Source organism: Crinia signifera, chromosome 4 (genome assembly GCF_055691185.1).
Source record: "Crinia signifera chromosome 4, ASM5569118v1, whole genome shotgun sequence".
Classification (NCBI taxonomy): Eukaryota; Metazoa; Chordata; class Amphibia; order Anura; family Myobatrachidae; genus Crinia; species Crinia signifera.
In genome coordinates this window covers 212,573,163-212,588,625 of record NC_139220.1, presented here as the reverse complement: position 1 = coordinate 212,588,625, position 15,463 = coordinate 212,573,163, and the positions used below count along the sequence as shown (strand labels likewise).

The window sequence follows — 15,463 nt, the reverse complement described above, 5'->3', positions numbered from 1 at the left end:
TTTTTGTAAGGAAAAGGGACACATCTTGCCCAGTCAAATTAACATAATTCCTTTCGCAGCAAAAACTCAAAATTAGATATGTACAAAACGGTAATGGTTTATTAGATCTACAGTGGCTAGTGCTACAGTCAAAAGGCGACTACTATTGGTAAACAGTCAAAAAGTCAACATGGTGAAAAGGTGGACATTTAAAAGGTCAACAACAGTCGACATTTTTTTCATGTTTTTTTGGTGTCTATATCAATATAATGATCATGTTTGGAGAGTTGTCATCTCTATTTCACCAATATAAAACAATGAGCCTGATCTTTTGTGTGGAGCAGACATGGGGCTAGATGCACTAAGCTTCAAAAGTAATAAAATGGATAGTGATAAACAACCAGCCAATCAGCTCCTGCCTGACGTTTTTCAAACACTGTCTGTGACATGGCAGGCAGGAGCTGATTGGTTGGCTGTTTATCACTCTCCATCTTATCACTTTTGAAGCTTAGTGCATCTGACCAATGAGCGGCACTTTAATACAAGGGTGTTACTGTCAAAATTCAACATAAATATACAGACAGTAACAAACAGCTTATCCTTGGGCAGGGTACTATCTCACTGCTTGGCCCCTCTTTGTATTGGCAGCTAGTCTGCAACATACAGTTGGAGCCCCTCTCAACTTTCTTCCTTAGGTCGTGGCTCACCATGGCTAGCCATGGCTATCCTATTGTTCTCAGCTGCAGTACAATACATCGGATTACTCTGATAATCCCCTACTGTATTGTTCTATGTATTGTTCAGAGTAATCCTATTAAAGGGCTAAATTAGGAGGGCTTTATCTGTACTGTATAATGTCTCTCACAAAAGTCTCAGTCCTGTCTAAAGCTAGCCATAAATCTACAGCTTGGGTAGAGTAGCCTGGCTGTGATTGCTGAGGTGAGTGGGTAAGTACTTAGGAGACTGAGGTTGGCATGAGTTGTGAAGTGGGTGAGGAGGTTGGCATAAGGGGAGTGGGCAATGAAGCATGATGAAAATGAGGAAAAGACATGGTACTTGTGAGTTATCTGGGCGTCCGATTTTGGTACTAGATCGCATACGATATCGCATGCGATATCGCATGCGATTTGCGATTTGCATGCGATTTAGCATGCGATTTGCATAAGATTTGCTATTCATTTCATTACCCCACTATCCCCAAAGTGTGTCTATCAACGTGAACCCGAAGCGTGGCGAGCGCAGCGAGCCCGCGAGGGGCGGCGGTACGCGTCCTCCGACCTTTTCATGCCCTACTATCCACTAGGGCGTGGAGTGAGAATAGAATAGTGTGGCGAGCGCAGCGAGCCACCGAGCCCGAAGCGTGGCGAGCGCAGCGAGCCCCGCGAGGGGACGCGGACACCTTCACAGGTATCCGCGTGCCCTTGCGGGCTTCACAGGTGTCCGCGTCCCCTCGCGGGGCTCGCTGCGCTCGCCACGCTTCGGGCTCGGTGGCTCGCTGCGCTCGCCACACTATTCTATTCTCACTCCACGCCCTAGTGGATAGTAGGGCATGAAAAGGTCGGAGGACGCGTACCGCCGCCCCTCGCGGGCTCGCTGCGCTCGCCACGCTTCGGGTTCACGTTGATAGACACACTTTGGGGATAGTGGGGTAATGAAATGAATAGCAAATCTTATGCAAATCGCATGCTAAATCGCATGCAAATCGTAAATCGCATGCGATATCGCATGCGATATCGTATGCGATATCGCATGCAAATCGCATGCAAATCGTAAGTACCCAAATCGGACGCCCAGATAACTCACAAGTACCAAAGACATTCCATTTGCAGCACTCCCCTTGTTATGAGGCCACACCAACTCTCCCAGAAGTGGAACAGATACCACATTTGCCCCCCTGTAATAATGTTTTGGATTCACCCCTTGTGTTTAAGGGGGATTTATATTTTCTAAAGATCAAAATATAAAATAGTTAATTCCACTTGGAGCAGTGGAGGTAGGATCTGCTGCAAACACCGAATCCCTCTCCCACAGAATGCAGTTGAAAGTTTCTCACACACATCCTCTTCCTTCTCTCCTTGCCATCTATGTTCCCATATCATTCATCTTGTCTTGTATGAGGATACCCCATCACGATTTTTGGACACAGATCCAGAGTATATATAAACTACTGCAGAAGAACAACTTGCAGACACAGAGGATATACAGCAGTTTGAGCAGGTGGCCAGTATTGAAAATAGGGACATTTCTGGGGACACAAAATTCAAAGTTGTACTCTGAACGTGGATGATCTACATTCTACAACGTGGAGATGATTTGCCTGGAACTCTTAATTACATGCTATTTCTGTGCTTTGGTTCCGGCCCATGTTGAAATGCGGCCATCTTTTATCATTATTGTTGATTATGTCTATACGAAATGGAAGTATATATTTTTTTTACATCGCCCGGCCACTGCTGGGGGATTGAAGGAGAAAAGAGTGTTACTCGGTGGGCTGTCCCTAGCGCATGTTAGGAGCACTGTTCATACATGTAATCCCTCTAGTTAACCAGCATTAAGTGCAGCATATGCACTTAATGCTGGTTTATAGATCTGCCCCACTAGATCAGAGACTTTTTTTTAAATTTAGGATCACTTCTTTACATCTTTCGATATTGCTTGCATATTGATTAGGTTGCTGGTAACCTTTTGGTGAAATATCTGAACCCTGATCTATGTGCATATGGTGCACTTTATTCTTTCACAAAATGCAAAGGAAAGAGCATATCTGTAAAACATTAAAATTAGGAAGAATTGTAACCATTGGTGAATATTTATAATGTGTTGGTGCAGTGCACATGAGCCCCTGAGCCCATGTGAGCGCACTCTTCGCCCATTTATTTAATACACAAATCTCTGGAGTCCCCTATTGCCGGAAGACAGAGCGCAAATCATTGTGCCATTTTCCAGCTAGAGAAGAGGGATCCCAGATTCAGACATCCTCTTCTCTTAAACGCCACTGTTGGTAAATGTATATAATAGTCGATGAAGGTATTCAATTACCTGTTGGATTTACCCCACCGCTAATTACAGTGCAGGATGAATTCAATTAATTGGGATTAACCCACTTAAAAAAGGCACTATCCAGGGTTATTGCACAGGAAAAAAACATTTATTAATTTTCTATACAGGAAAAAGGCTGTTTTGTGAATAGGCTAATTGAATATGTCCTATATATCAGATAATGTGAGTGGCTAAAGTGGGAAAAGTGAGCCTGAAGGTTCTGATAATGTAGATCTAAGTTTAGGTAGCTGTACAGATTGTAAATATAATGTACTGTGATTAATAACTGCATTTGTGACAACAGTCAAAACAGTAACCATAATTGGCCCCTTAGAAACGATTAATTAAAATAATCCTCATGGGGTTGTAGTAGCACAAAGCTCAAAAGGCTGCATGTAGAAAGAATTGCCATATAAAGGCGCAGTGATAAATTAGAGGTATATTTTTTTACAGCAGCCTGGTATCAATACAAATCAGGTAATCATTTGTATATTATTTGTCACTCTTGCTTTCATTTAGGTACCATACAATACAATAAAAAGGTAAGTAATTACGATGTATGGTGCTGTTCTCTCCATTGAAGATGATCATTCATGCGTTTGGAGCTCAACTATGATAACTATAATATTTTATTATATTATACATTTTGGCACAATTAAAAAGAACTGAGCCAAATAATTTTATAGGGTTCATACATGGGATATTCAAATCAGATTTTCAATACATGATCTCAAAGCTTATTAATTATATTTTAATGTTTAGGTCTAAAATATATAATTACACAGACCTGTACACCTTATTCTTAAAAAAACCTAACCATGATCCTAACACTCTCTCTAACAACCATCCCATCGCTCTTATACCTTTTGCCTCAAAACTACTTGAGCACATTGTCTATGACCAACTTACTACCTTTCTTTCCTCCCACTACCTGCTTGATATATTCTAGCCTGGCTTCCACCCTTTCCACTCAACTGAAACTCCCCTCACAAAGGTTTTGAATGATCTTCATGCTGCCAAATCTAAGGGCCACTACTCTCTGCTTATTCTTCTTGACCACTCTGTTGCTTTTTAAAACTGTGGACCACCCTTTCCTTCTCCAAATCCTTTACTCCCTTGGTCTGCATAATAATGCTCTTTCCTAGCTATTGTCCTACCTCTCTGACCGCTCCTTCTCTGTCTCTTCTCATGACCACCTCTCCTGCACCTTCACTGACAGTAGGTGTCCCTCAAGACTCTGTTCTTGGTCCTTTTATTTTCTCTCTTTATACATTCTCTCTGGGTAAGCTCATTCAACTTCCGATCTCATTTCTATGCTGATGATACTCAAATATCCTATTTAGCAAAGTAAAAATGTCACTGCTCCTCTTGGTAGATCATTGCCAAAGTGAACCCACAAATAAAAAAAAATACAGAAATACACTAAGAGACCTCTGAGAGTGGTGTATATTGTTATAGGGAACTTTAGTATTTGGCTAACTGATAAACCTTGGTACAGTACTTGAATTCTGTCAGAAATCATCACTGGGAACTCTCTCCTCCAGGGGTGTATTGCACACTGAAATTACACTTCTATTTCTGTTTTCAATTAGCAACTCAGACAGAGGACAGGATGTAATAGCTACAATTTGCTGGTTGTGGAACAATTGCAGCAATTTAGCTGCTAGGCATTAAAGAGGCAATTATACAATAAAGACATTAAAATCTTCCGGCATTTTCTCTTGTCACACTAATATTTTCTTCTTTATGTCCTCATGTGAACTTGTAAAGAAAGGAGGGAGTGTAACATAACATAGAAACCAATGAACAAATTAAGGGCCTTTTGTGGCCCTACACACAGCTCCTTTAGAAGTGAGCTGTGATTATTTCCAAAAGGAAAGGATGAAAGTTCCAAAATAGAATAAAGACCGGGGAAAAATAATATACAGGTTGAGTATCCCATATCCAAATATCCGTTATCCAAATTTTTCCAAAAACTCTACATTCCAGAAAGTGAAAAAAAATTTTTTTTTGCTAAAATCCTACTGGGAACATTTGTAACAGCACTACTGAGGACATGATATCTATCTGGCACTAAATATGTGCAAGAAAATGATCTACTGGCATTTAAATTCCGTATCTGAGATCGTACACAAACTATGTTTCATGTTTTGAAACCTTGTTTTATGCACAAATAAAATATATATGTGTGTATTTCATATGGTTGATGTGTTTATACAGCATAAATGCAAGATACATCACGGTACATCATTGAAATATAAAAATATTCTGAAATACGGAATAATACGTTATCCAAAATTCCCCTGGTCCTAAGCATTTTGGATAAGGAATACTCAACCTGTAACCACTTATCTTTTCATCACAGAATGTTAGTAATATCTGTGGATACACATAGGAGAGTGGTTTTAAAAAAAAAAACAATTTTTTTCTGGAAGAAATTTACTATCTTTCTATTTTTACCACAGAACCAATTGCCACTTCAAATGTAGCAGCTACATCACTGGAATTGTTTGGATTCCATTTGGCTAGAATATGATTATATAGATAAGTAACTGTCTGGTGTTTACTTTACATGGATGTACATCTGCATGTGAGTTCTTTATTGTGTACAAATAAAGGAAATATCCAAATATCTCTCCACTCACAGTCCAATCTTGTCATTTACATTTTCCATTTCCTCATACAGGCTTATTCAATCAGTGTCAGATCCATTCAGTCATTCATTTGTCTGAATGTATCCAACACTACCTATTCAGTCAGCGACCAAATCTGACTGTTGGATTTGGCCGCTGCTGCTCACCCAGCCGCTGCCGGGACTGGGAGGTGCCAGGTGAGCTGCTCTCACACGGCCCGGCAGCAGGACCCGGTGAGTGTCAGAGGGTGTGGGAGTCGGGTTGGAGGACAGCAGACAGGAGAACGGCACCGGGTGTGTTGCTCACCCGGTGCCGTCCTCCCAGCCTAGTTTTTTAGAATGGATTGCGATTGTTGGAAACGGGGCCAAAATCTGTCGGATTTGCCCCGTTTCCAACAAAAGCATGTGGATCTGTGGCGATTCTGCCAATCCATCTGGTTTCCGACAGGTCAGAGTATTCATGTAAAAAAAACTGCCCTAATTGATTACGATGAACCCATTCTGACATATTCAAGTCAGAAACTGCCGTCTTTCCGAACAAGACAGCAGTCCTGACTACAATTGAATACACTCCATAGCGTGTAAAACTTCACCAGCAGGGCCCTCTGACCGCTACTGCCAAAGATGCATAAACATAGGCCCTACTTGTTAACTAACAGAATCAGGAAATATAATGTTACTGTTCTTTCATCTTCAGTCTGCAGGTTGGTGGATGTTGGAGGTGGCAAAGCTATCAGTGGACATAGCATCAAATGTTGATTACCATATTGTATGCACTCTTTGTTGCAAGAATCATAAAAGTGAATTATAGTGTTCATTAAAAGTTGGAAGTCAAATGATACTTTTATTAAATAAATGATACTATATATTTTATATATATATAGTTTCCTACAAATAACCATCACACAATGAAGCCAAATGACTCAGCACTTGTGACAGAATTTGTTCTCGCTGGTCTTTTCTCTGACCCAAACCTTCAGCTTCCTCTCTTTGTCCTCTGCTTGTCAGTGTACCTGGTAACATTGCTGGGCAATCTTATGATCATTGTAATAATTAGGGTTACTCCAGCTCTGCAAACACCGATGTACTTTTTCATCATAAATTTATCCTTTGTAGACATTTTCTATTCATCTACTATTACCCCCAACACCATGGCCAACATTCTCTCTGTAAACAAGACAATTTCCATCACCGCTTGTGCAACACAAATGTTTCTTTTCATTGACTTGGCAAGCTCTGAAGCGATGCTGCTTGCTGTAATGGCCTATGACCGGTACACCGCCATATGTAAGCCTTTGTATTATACAACACTTATCAGCCATGCAAGATGTTATCAACTCATTTGCTCAGTTTACACTGTAGGATTTCTTAACTCATTAATACAAACATCTTTTGCATTTACCTTACCATTCTGTGGGTCAAACCATATAAGTCATTTCTTCTGCGATGTCAACCCGATCTTAAAGCTGTCATGCAAAGATACATTTCTTAATGTGCTTTTCTTATTTCTTTTTGCTGGCTCTATTTTAGTGGGCTCTTTCTTGTTTATACTGATATCATATGCCCATATTTTATTACCATTATTTCGAATCGCCTCTTCTAGAGGTCAGCGCAAGTCTCTTTCCACCTGTATCTCTCACTTTAGTTGTGTAGCTATGTACTATTGCCCAGCTCTCTTCATGTATTTACGGCCAACTTCTGCATACACAGTGGACCAGGACTGGATGTTGACTCTGTTCTACACAGTGGTCATACCAATGCTGAATCCCATCATCTACAGCCTGAGAAACCAAGATGTAAAACAAGCTGTGTTAAAATTGAGACTCACTACTATTTTGTTGATTTTTAAATAATTTTGATTGAGTCTGCCTTAACCCACACCCCTCTAGAAATAACAGTAAAAAATAGAAAGGAATGAATAGCAGCCAAGCCCACGTGCAAGTAATTTGAGCCATTGGGGAAATAGTATGTAAATACATGAATTAGAATAAGTGTATGGAATATACTCAAATGACAAGTGGATACAGAGACTCGGGTTGATGCTGTACATGTAGAAGAAGGGAAAGTAATTGTTAGTTTAGGGTGGATAAATAGGGGAAAGGAATATTCATATATACATAGCTTTAGCCTGGTGCCTCATTGTGTGAAATCCAGGGAGATCATAGGTTGGAAAAATGTTCATGGAATTCATAAAGAATACTGGTGATGGATTAAAGTGGTATGTCTTGTAAATAGAGTTGCAGAGGATAGTGGACAAATTAGGTTCTGAGAAAATCCAAAATAATGGATTAACAGAGAGAACATCTCAAAGATTAAAGTTCAGTAACTTTAGAAATTTTCACTGAGTATAAAAAATTGTAAACCAAAATGTCACAGCAAAGATGCACCATTCAAACTATTCATGTTAATATGCACAATTTTCAATATATGTTTATAGTCATGCACTTTTATGTAATAGACAATTAAATTAATTGTAAAAAAACTGCTACAATTTCTGTAACTTGAGAGGCAATTTTAAAACTAGATATGTGCATGGACCGAAGTATTTGGGTTTTAATTAATCAGTGTGTTGTGGTTTTGGCAAAACCAGTCACCAGTGTTTGGTTCAATTTGGTTTGGTTAAAAATTGTCAAAACAATTGATAATCATTTAAAAAAATGTATACAAATTAATTAAATCTAAATCTGAAGCTAAAATCATATAATTTTTGCAATCAGAACCTCAAAATCAGATATAAAAACTGAATTACAAACAGTGGAAAGATCTAAATTGGGACTCTAGTTGGATTAGATCTCCATAGTAGATCTGGAAGTTTTGGTTCACTCTGAATCTACAAAATTCAGGTGGTTTCAGAATTTCTGGAAAATCGAACCACAGATCTTTAATGGCAACATCTGTTTTTGGTGAAATATTTATTGCACCATTACGGAGGTAAGTGTTAACAGACTACTATAACTGGTAACTGGAGCAATTGGTTAATGCCAGTGGTTAATGCCAATAAAGGGGCTGCAGCCCAGTCCAAAACTAAAAGAGGCAAACTGAATAACAACACCTCCAAATTATGTCATACATTGTCAGGAGTCAGCCAGGTGTACCACAGCAGTAGCTCCTTTAGTTTTGGACTGTGCTGCAGCCCCATCATTGCATCGACCACTGGTGAGCACACACTTTCTTTCATAAAGTGCAGCCTTCTCAGTAAAACCTGCTATCCCCAATGCACCATCCAGTTGAAGATTGTCTTGTATATGCACTGAGTAGATTTTCATGGGAGGTACTAGTCTGACACAGGATAAAGTGCTTCAGTGGTATTTCTGTGGGAGACCAGCCTTGAGCTTGCAGCTAGTGACAGGCCTCCAACTACTGCTGTCCATCTTCCACCCTATATATGCTTCTGCAAGGTTTCAACACTGAATATGAAATGCTATGCTACATACAGTACATTTGGTACTTATGTGTTATCTGGGCTCCCATGTTAAATGCACCCCATTTTTTCATACCCCTACTATCCAACTACGCATGGAGTTGATTTTATATAGTGTGGCGAGCGCAGCGAGCCACCGTGCTCGAAGCGTGGCGAGCGCACGCGGTATCATAAGAAAAATGGGAGCCCAGATATTACATAAGTACCGTACATTCAATATTCAGATACAGTCAAACATAGAATATGGGCGTGCTGCATACTGTATCAATGTAATCGTAAGCTGTTTGTGCACCTTATTTGCATCACTTTGCGAATATATTGTCTGTGTGTCCACTGCTGTATATGCATAGTGTAGCATTTTGTATGCAGATTTAGCCACGATCTCATACAGAATATAGACATACCACATATTTTAATCAGCATAAGCTGCTTTGCGAATAAGATGCATTTGAACTGAAAAAGTAGCATGTAAAGATGTCTGGCACTCACTGGCATAACTAGGGCTCCACAGCCCTAGCGGTGGCAGGGGGAGCAGGCGCTAAGAGGGCGCAGGGTCCCGACACTGTAAACTATGGGAGCTGGAGGCAGTCACGTGTGTTATTGCTACACACAGCCATGAGACAGGACTCCCGTAGCTGCCTGACTGGCACAGGCTGGGGACATGGGACGATCGCCTCCCCTAGTCCAGTGGCCTCACTAGAGGGGGCTCCCACCTGAAGCCCCGAGACAGGACGCGATACAGGCGGAGGCTGTGCGGGGCTCTTGCAGCACCTCATAGGGGACAGAGCTGGATTAAGGGAGACCCCACCCCTTTCCCCCCATGCCTGCTGTCAGACATTTTGTTTTATTTATTTGGGGTGTACACTGCGCTCGCTTAAAGTGGCTAATGGTTTGGGCGCTGCTTAGCCTCAGGGGTTACCCGCTTCCCCTGTGGGTCATAAATGGAAACAAAGAAGGGTTGGGCTGAAGCGCTGCCTCTATGTATAAAGGTATAATGATGAGGAGAGGTGTTTTTTGAAAGATAAATGTTTTATTATAGAAATGTGCAGATATCACTATAAAATATGGTATGCTTGGTGGGAAAGGGGTGTTCCCAGTCGTGACTGGAAAGTCTTTCCTCCAAAGTGGGTACCCGTCCGTCTGTCGCTGTTTAAGAGCCCCTGGGGGAATGAGGGTGTCAACGGACCCCTTTATACCATAGGCCCAACTGGGCTTATGTCTCTTATAGGCAGTCAAATAGCGACAGTTCACTGGGTTGTATTAGTACAGTCTGGCACAAGTGTGCTTGAGTTCGCAGAAGTGTGGTACATCTACCGATAATCTGTTAATGGTGTGCAGGAGTGCGAGGTACGTTTTGGGATTCAGCGAGGTGCGGCGTCCCGCTTGCTCGCTTCTTACCCTTTGTGTCCTGCGGCCGGAATGTCCTTCCGTCCTGCTGAGTCTGGCTCTACCCCTCTGCGTGCGCAGCCGCGCTGGGTGGGGGAGCCTGTCCGTGAGTCTGGGGTGGCGCTGCAGCCGCAGCGCTCGGGTCCCCGTTGCTGTGTGCCTGCCCGGTCTTACCGGCGTCAGTCTGGACGCGACTTCCGGGTCTCGGATCTCGCGAGATCAGCGTTTGATCCCCGGAGTGACGTCAGATGATGCCGGTGCGCTCGACTCCCGCCGGAGGAGACTTCGCCGTGGTTCTTAATTGCAGGGAAGATAGTTGGTGTAGGTGCTGGGTGCCTTGTGTCCAACGCGTTTCGGCCAGTAGGCCTTTTTCAAGGATAAAGTCTGTAGTTGCTGTTCTGGGTTTTAAGGCTCTGGTTGTCACTGATTGGTTGCATTTCCCACGATCGTATTGGTCCTGTGTTTCAGAGGGAGGTATTATGCAGATTGGTCCTCTCTGATAGGTTAAGGTTCGTTCGTGGGGTGTTTCTCTAATAATCGTTCATGGGTTGCACCTGTGGTGTGTTGTGTACTGTTTTGAATTGCTGGGGTTTGCGGGGTGGTGTGTTGTGGCTGATTTAAATGGGTTTGGGTGGAATTACTGTTTCCCTATAGTCACGTTAAAGGTGTGTTGTGATGGTGTACACTGTTGGTGTCTATTTTTGGGACTGTTAATCTGATGATGCGGTTGAAGGGTGGTTGGGGGTGGTAGAGTGGGAGGGATAAAATGCGTGCAGAAGTGTCTGCTGGGGTCTTAGTATGTTTGGGGTTATCTGTCCTCTATTCCTAAGTGCTATATATAGCAGTGTGTTGTTTGGGCGATGTTAATATTAATTATGGGCGTTCTAGCTGGTTATGCCAAGCTTATTCCGAGGGAAGGTTTTTGGTGTTGATGGGTCCCTGTTGTCATGGTCATGTGGTTAAGCTATTACACGTATTAATAGGTTGGGCTGGGGTTCTTCGAGTCAGAATCATGTTGTGATAAAGCTGGAGAGATAAAGTACAGAGTGTGATGGGGAGAAAAATACAAGAGTTATACGAAAGGTCTGTGTGTACTGTGTCTCTAAATTGTTGTTATGTGTTTGGGTCTGGGCTGATATGTCTGCTGTTTGGTGTGGTGTGGCGGAGAGTGGTGAGATTTTTGCTGGTTTCTAATCCTTCAAATTATTGAAGCGATATTGAAGTCTATGTTTAGACCTTTTGGTTCTAATGTTTTCAGTGTGTATATCCATTTGAGCTCCTCACGGTCAAGTGTTTTCCCGAAGTCTCCCCCCCTCCAGTTGGGTGTTAATTTTGTGATTATGCAGAATTCTATGTCTTTGGGGTCTTGTGCGTGTGTCTGTTTGAAATGTGCAGAAAGGCTGTGTTGTTCATAGCCTTTACGGATGTTTCTGATGTGCTCCGCCAGGCGGGTTTTGAAGGGTCTGATGGTGCGGCCTACGTATTGTAGACCGCATTTGCATGTTATAAGGTATATAATGCCTTTAGTATGGCATGTGACTTCATGTTTTATGGTAAAAGTTTCTTTTGTGTTTGTGGATGTGAAGGTTTTTGTGGTTTTGGTACTTATGTATTATCTGGGCTCCCATGTTCAATGCACCCCATTTTTTCATACTCCTACTATCCAACTACGCATGGAGTTGATTTTATATAGTGTGGCGAGCGCAGCGAGCCACCGTGCCCGAAGCGTGGCGAGCGCAGCGAGCCCCGCGAGGGAACGCGGTCTCATAAGCAAAACGGGAGCCCAGATATTACATAAGTACCGTGGTTTTATGTATTTTACTGTTTTGTGTTTTGCATCCTATGCATACTCCACATCGGTGGAATCCGTTTGTGTTTGCTGAATTGTCCAGTTTGCTCTGTCTGATTTCTTTTGGTGGTATGTGGTTTCTCACTAGCTGTTGTTTTATGTCGGGTGCTCGTCTGTACACTATTTTGGGTTGTGGTGGTAGTATGTCCGCTAAGGTTTCGTCCTGTAGTAGGATATTCCAGTTTTTGGTGACCATTTTTTTGATTTGTTGAGCTGAGTCACTAAATTGTGTGATGAAATAGATATCGTTATTTGGTTTGTCTGAAGTTTTTGGTTTCATTTTTAGAAGGTCATTTCTGTCTCTTTGTTCTGCTCTTTGGTATGCGTCGTTAATTAGTTGTGTGTCATATTTTTTGTCTAGGAGTTGTGTTTTGAGTGTTTCGCTTTGTGTTTTGAATGTGGTTATGTCAGTGCAGTTGCGTCGGAGTCTCGTGAATTGTCCTAGGGGTATGCTTTTTATCCAGTTGTTGTGATGTCCGCTGTCAGATGATATATAACTGTTTACGTCCACTTTTTTATGGTAAGTCTTGGTTTCTATTCTTTGTTGTTTGATATGTATGTCCAGATCCAAAAATTCGACTTGTGTTTTACTGTATATGGTTGTGAATACAATGTTTTTGTTATTTGAATTTATGTATGTGATGAAGTCTCTCAGTGTTTTTTCGGTGCCTTGCCAGATGAACAGAATGTCATCTATGTACCTTCGCCAAAGGACCAAATTCGCCCCAAAGTCATGCCCATTCCAGATGGATTCCTCCTCCCACTTGCTCATGAATAAATTAGCATAACTTGGGGCGAATTCGCCCCAAGTTATGCTAATTTATTCATGAGCAAGTGGGAGGAGGAATCCATCTGGAATGGGCATGACTTTGGGGCGAATTTGGTCCTTTGGCGAAGGTACATAGATGACATTCTGTTCATCTGGCAAGGCACCGAAAAAACACTGAGAGACTTCATCACATACATAAATTCAAATAACAAAAACATTGTATTCACAACCATATACAGTAAAACACAAGTCGAATTTTTGGATCTGGACATACATATCAAACAACAAAGAATAGAAACCAAGACTTACCATAAAAAAGTGGACGTAAACAGTTATATATCATCTGACAGCGGACATCACAACAACTGGATAAAAAGCATACCCCTAGGACAATTCACGAGACTCCGACGCAACTGCACTGACATAACCACATTCAAAACACAAAGCGAAACACTCAAAACACAACTCCTAGACAAAAAATATGACACACAACTAATTAACGACGCATACCAAAGAGCAGAACAAAGAGACAGAAATGACCTTCTAAAAATGAAACCAAAAACTTCAGACAAACCAAATAACGATATCTATTTCATCACACAATTTAGTGACTCAGCTCAACAAATCAAAAAAATGGTCACCAAAAACTGGAATATCCTACTACAGGACGAAACCTTAGCGGACATACTACCACCACAACCCAAAATAGTGTACAGACGAGCACCCGACATAAAACAACAGCTAGTGAGAAACCACATACCACCAAAAGAAATCAGACAGAGCAAACTGGACAATTCAGCAAACACAAACGGATTCCACCGATGTGGAGTATGCATAGGATGCAAAACACAAAACAGTAAAATACATAAAACCACAAAAACCTTCACATCCACAAACACAAAAGAAACTTTTACCATAAAACATGAAGTCACATGCCATACTAAAGGCATTATATACCTTATAACATGCACATGCGGTCTACAATACGTAGGCCGCACCATCAGACCCTTCAAAACCCGCCTGGCGGAGCACATCAGAAACATCCGTAAAGGCTATGAACAACACAGCCTTTCTGCACATTTCAAACAGACACACGCACAAGACCCCAAAGACCTAGAATTCTGCATAATCACAAAATTAACACCCAACTGGAGGGGGGGAGACTTCGGGAAAACACTTGACCGTGAGGAGCTCAAATGGATATACACACTGAAAACATTAGAACCAAAAGGTCTAAACATAGACTTCAATATCGCTTCAATAATTTGAAGGATTAGAAACCAGCAAAAATCTCACCACTCTCCGCCACACCACACCAAACAGCAGACATATCAGCCCAGACCCAAACACATAACAACAATTTAGAGACACAGTACACACAGACCTTTCGTATAACTCTTGTATTTTTCTCCCCATCACACTCTGTACTTTATCTCTCCAGCTTTATCACAACATGATTCTGACTCGAAGAACCCCAGCCCAACCTATTAATACGTGTAATAGCTTAACCACATGACCATGACAACAGGGACCCATCAACACCAAAAACCTTCCCTCGGAATAAGCTTGGCATAACCAGCTAGAACGCCCATAATTAATATTAACATCGCCCAAACAACACACTGCTATATATAGCACTTAGGAATAGAGGACAGATAACTCCAAACATACTAAGACCCCAGCAGACACTTCTGCACGCATTTTATCCCTCCCACTCTACCACCCCCAACCACCCTTCAACCGCATCATCAGATTAACAGTCCCAAAAATAGACACCAACAGTGTACACCATCACAACACACCTTTAACGTGACTATAGGGAAACAGTAATTCCACCCAAACCCATTTAAATCAGCCACAACACACCACCCCGCAAACCCCAGCAATTCAAAACAGTACACAACACACCACAGGTGCAACCCATGAACGATTATTAGAGAAACACCCCACGAACGAACCTTAACCTATCAGAGAGGACCAATCTGCATAATACCTCCCTCTGAAACACAGGACCAATACGATCGTGGGAAATGCAACCAATCAGTGACAACCAGAGCCTTAAAACCCAGAACAGCAACTACAGACTTTATCCTTGAAAAAGGCCTACTGGCCGAAACGCGTTGGACACAAGGCACCCAGCACCTACACCAACTATCTTCCCTGCAATTAAGAACCACGGCGAAGTCTCCTCCGGCGGGAGTCGAGCGCACCGGCATCATCTGACGTCACTCCGGGGATCAAACGCTGATCTCGCGAGATCCGAGACCCGGAAGTCGCGTCCAGACTGACGCCGGTAAGACCGGGCAGGCACACAGCAACGGGGACCCGAGCGCTGCGGCTGCAGCGCCACCCCAGACTCACGGACAGGCTCCCCCACCCAGCGCGGCT

At 42.2% G+C, this 15,463-nt stretch overlaps 2 protein-coding genes across 6 annotated transcripts in view; both read left to right on the top strand.

Annotated features, from left to right (window-relative positions):
- The window catches only part of LOC146072531 (proto-oncogene Mas-like), a 156,957-nt gene that overhangs the window by 26,755 nt on the left and 114,739 nt on the right, over positions 1 to 15,463 (top strand). The gene's annotated exons all lie outside the window — the stretch shown is intronic.
- On the top strand, positions 6,559 to 7,503 carry LOC146073019 (olfactory receptor 5AR1-like). Its single transcript, XM_083180194.1, has one exon. The coding sequence runs from the start codon at positions 6,559 to 6,561 to the stop codon at positions 7,501 to 7,503; it is 945 nt and encodes a 314-aa protein (XP_083036320.1).

Excerpts from the sequence above, each read along its gene's own strand:
- LOC146073019 (XM_083180194.1), top strand. The coding sequence starts at position 6,559 with ATGAAGCCAAATGACTCAGCACTTGTGACAGAATTTGTTCTCGCTGGT.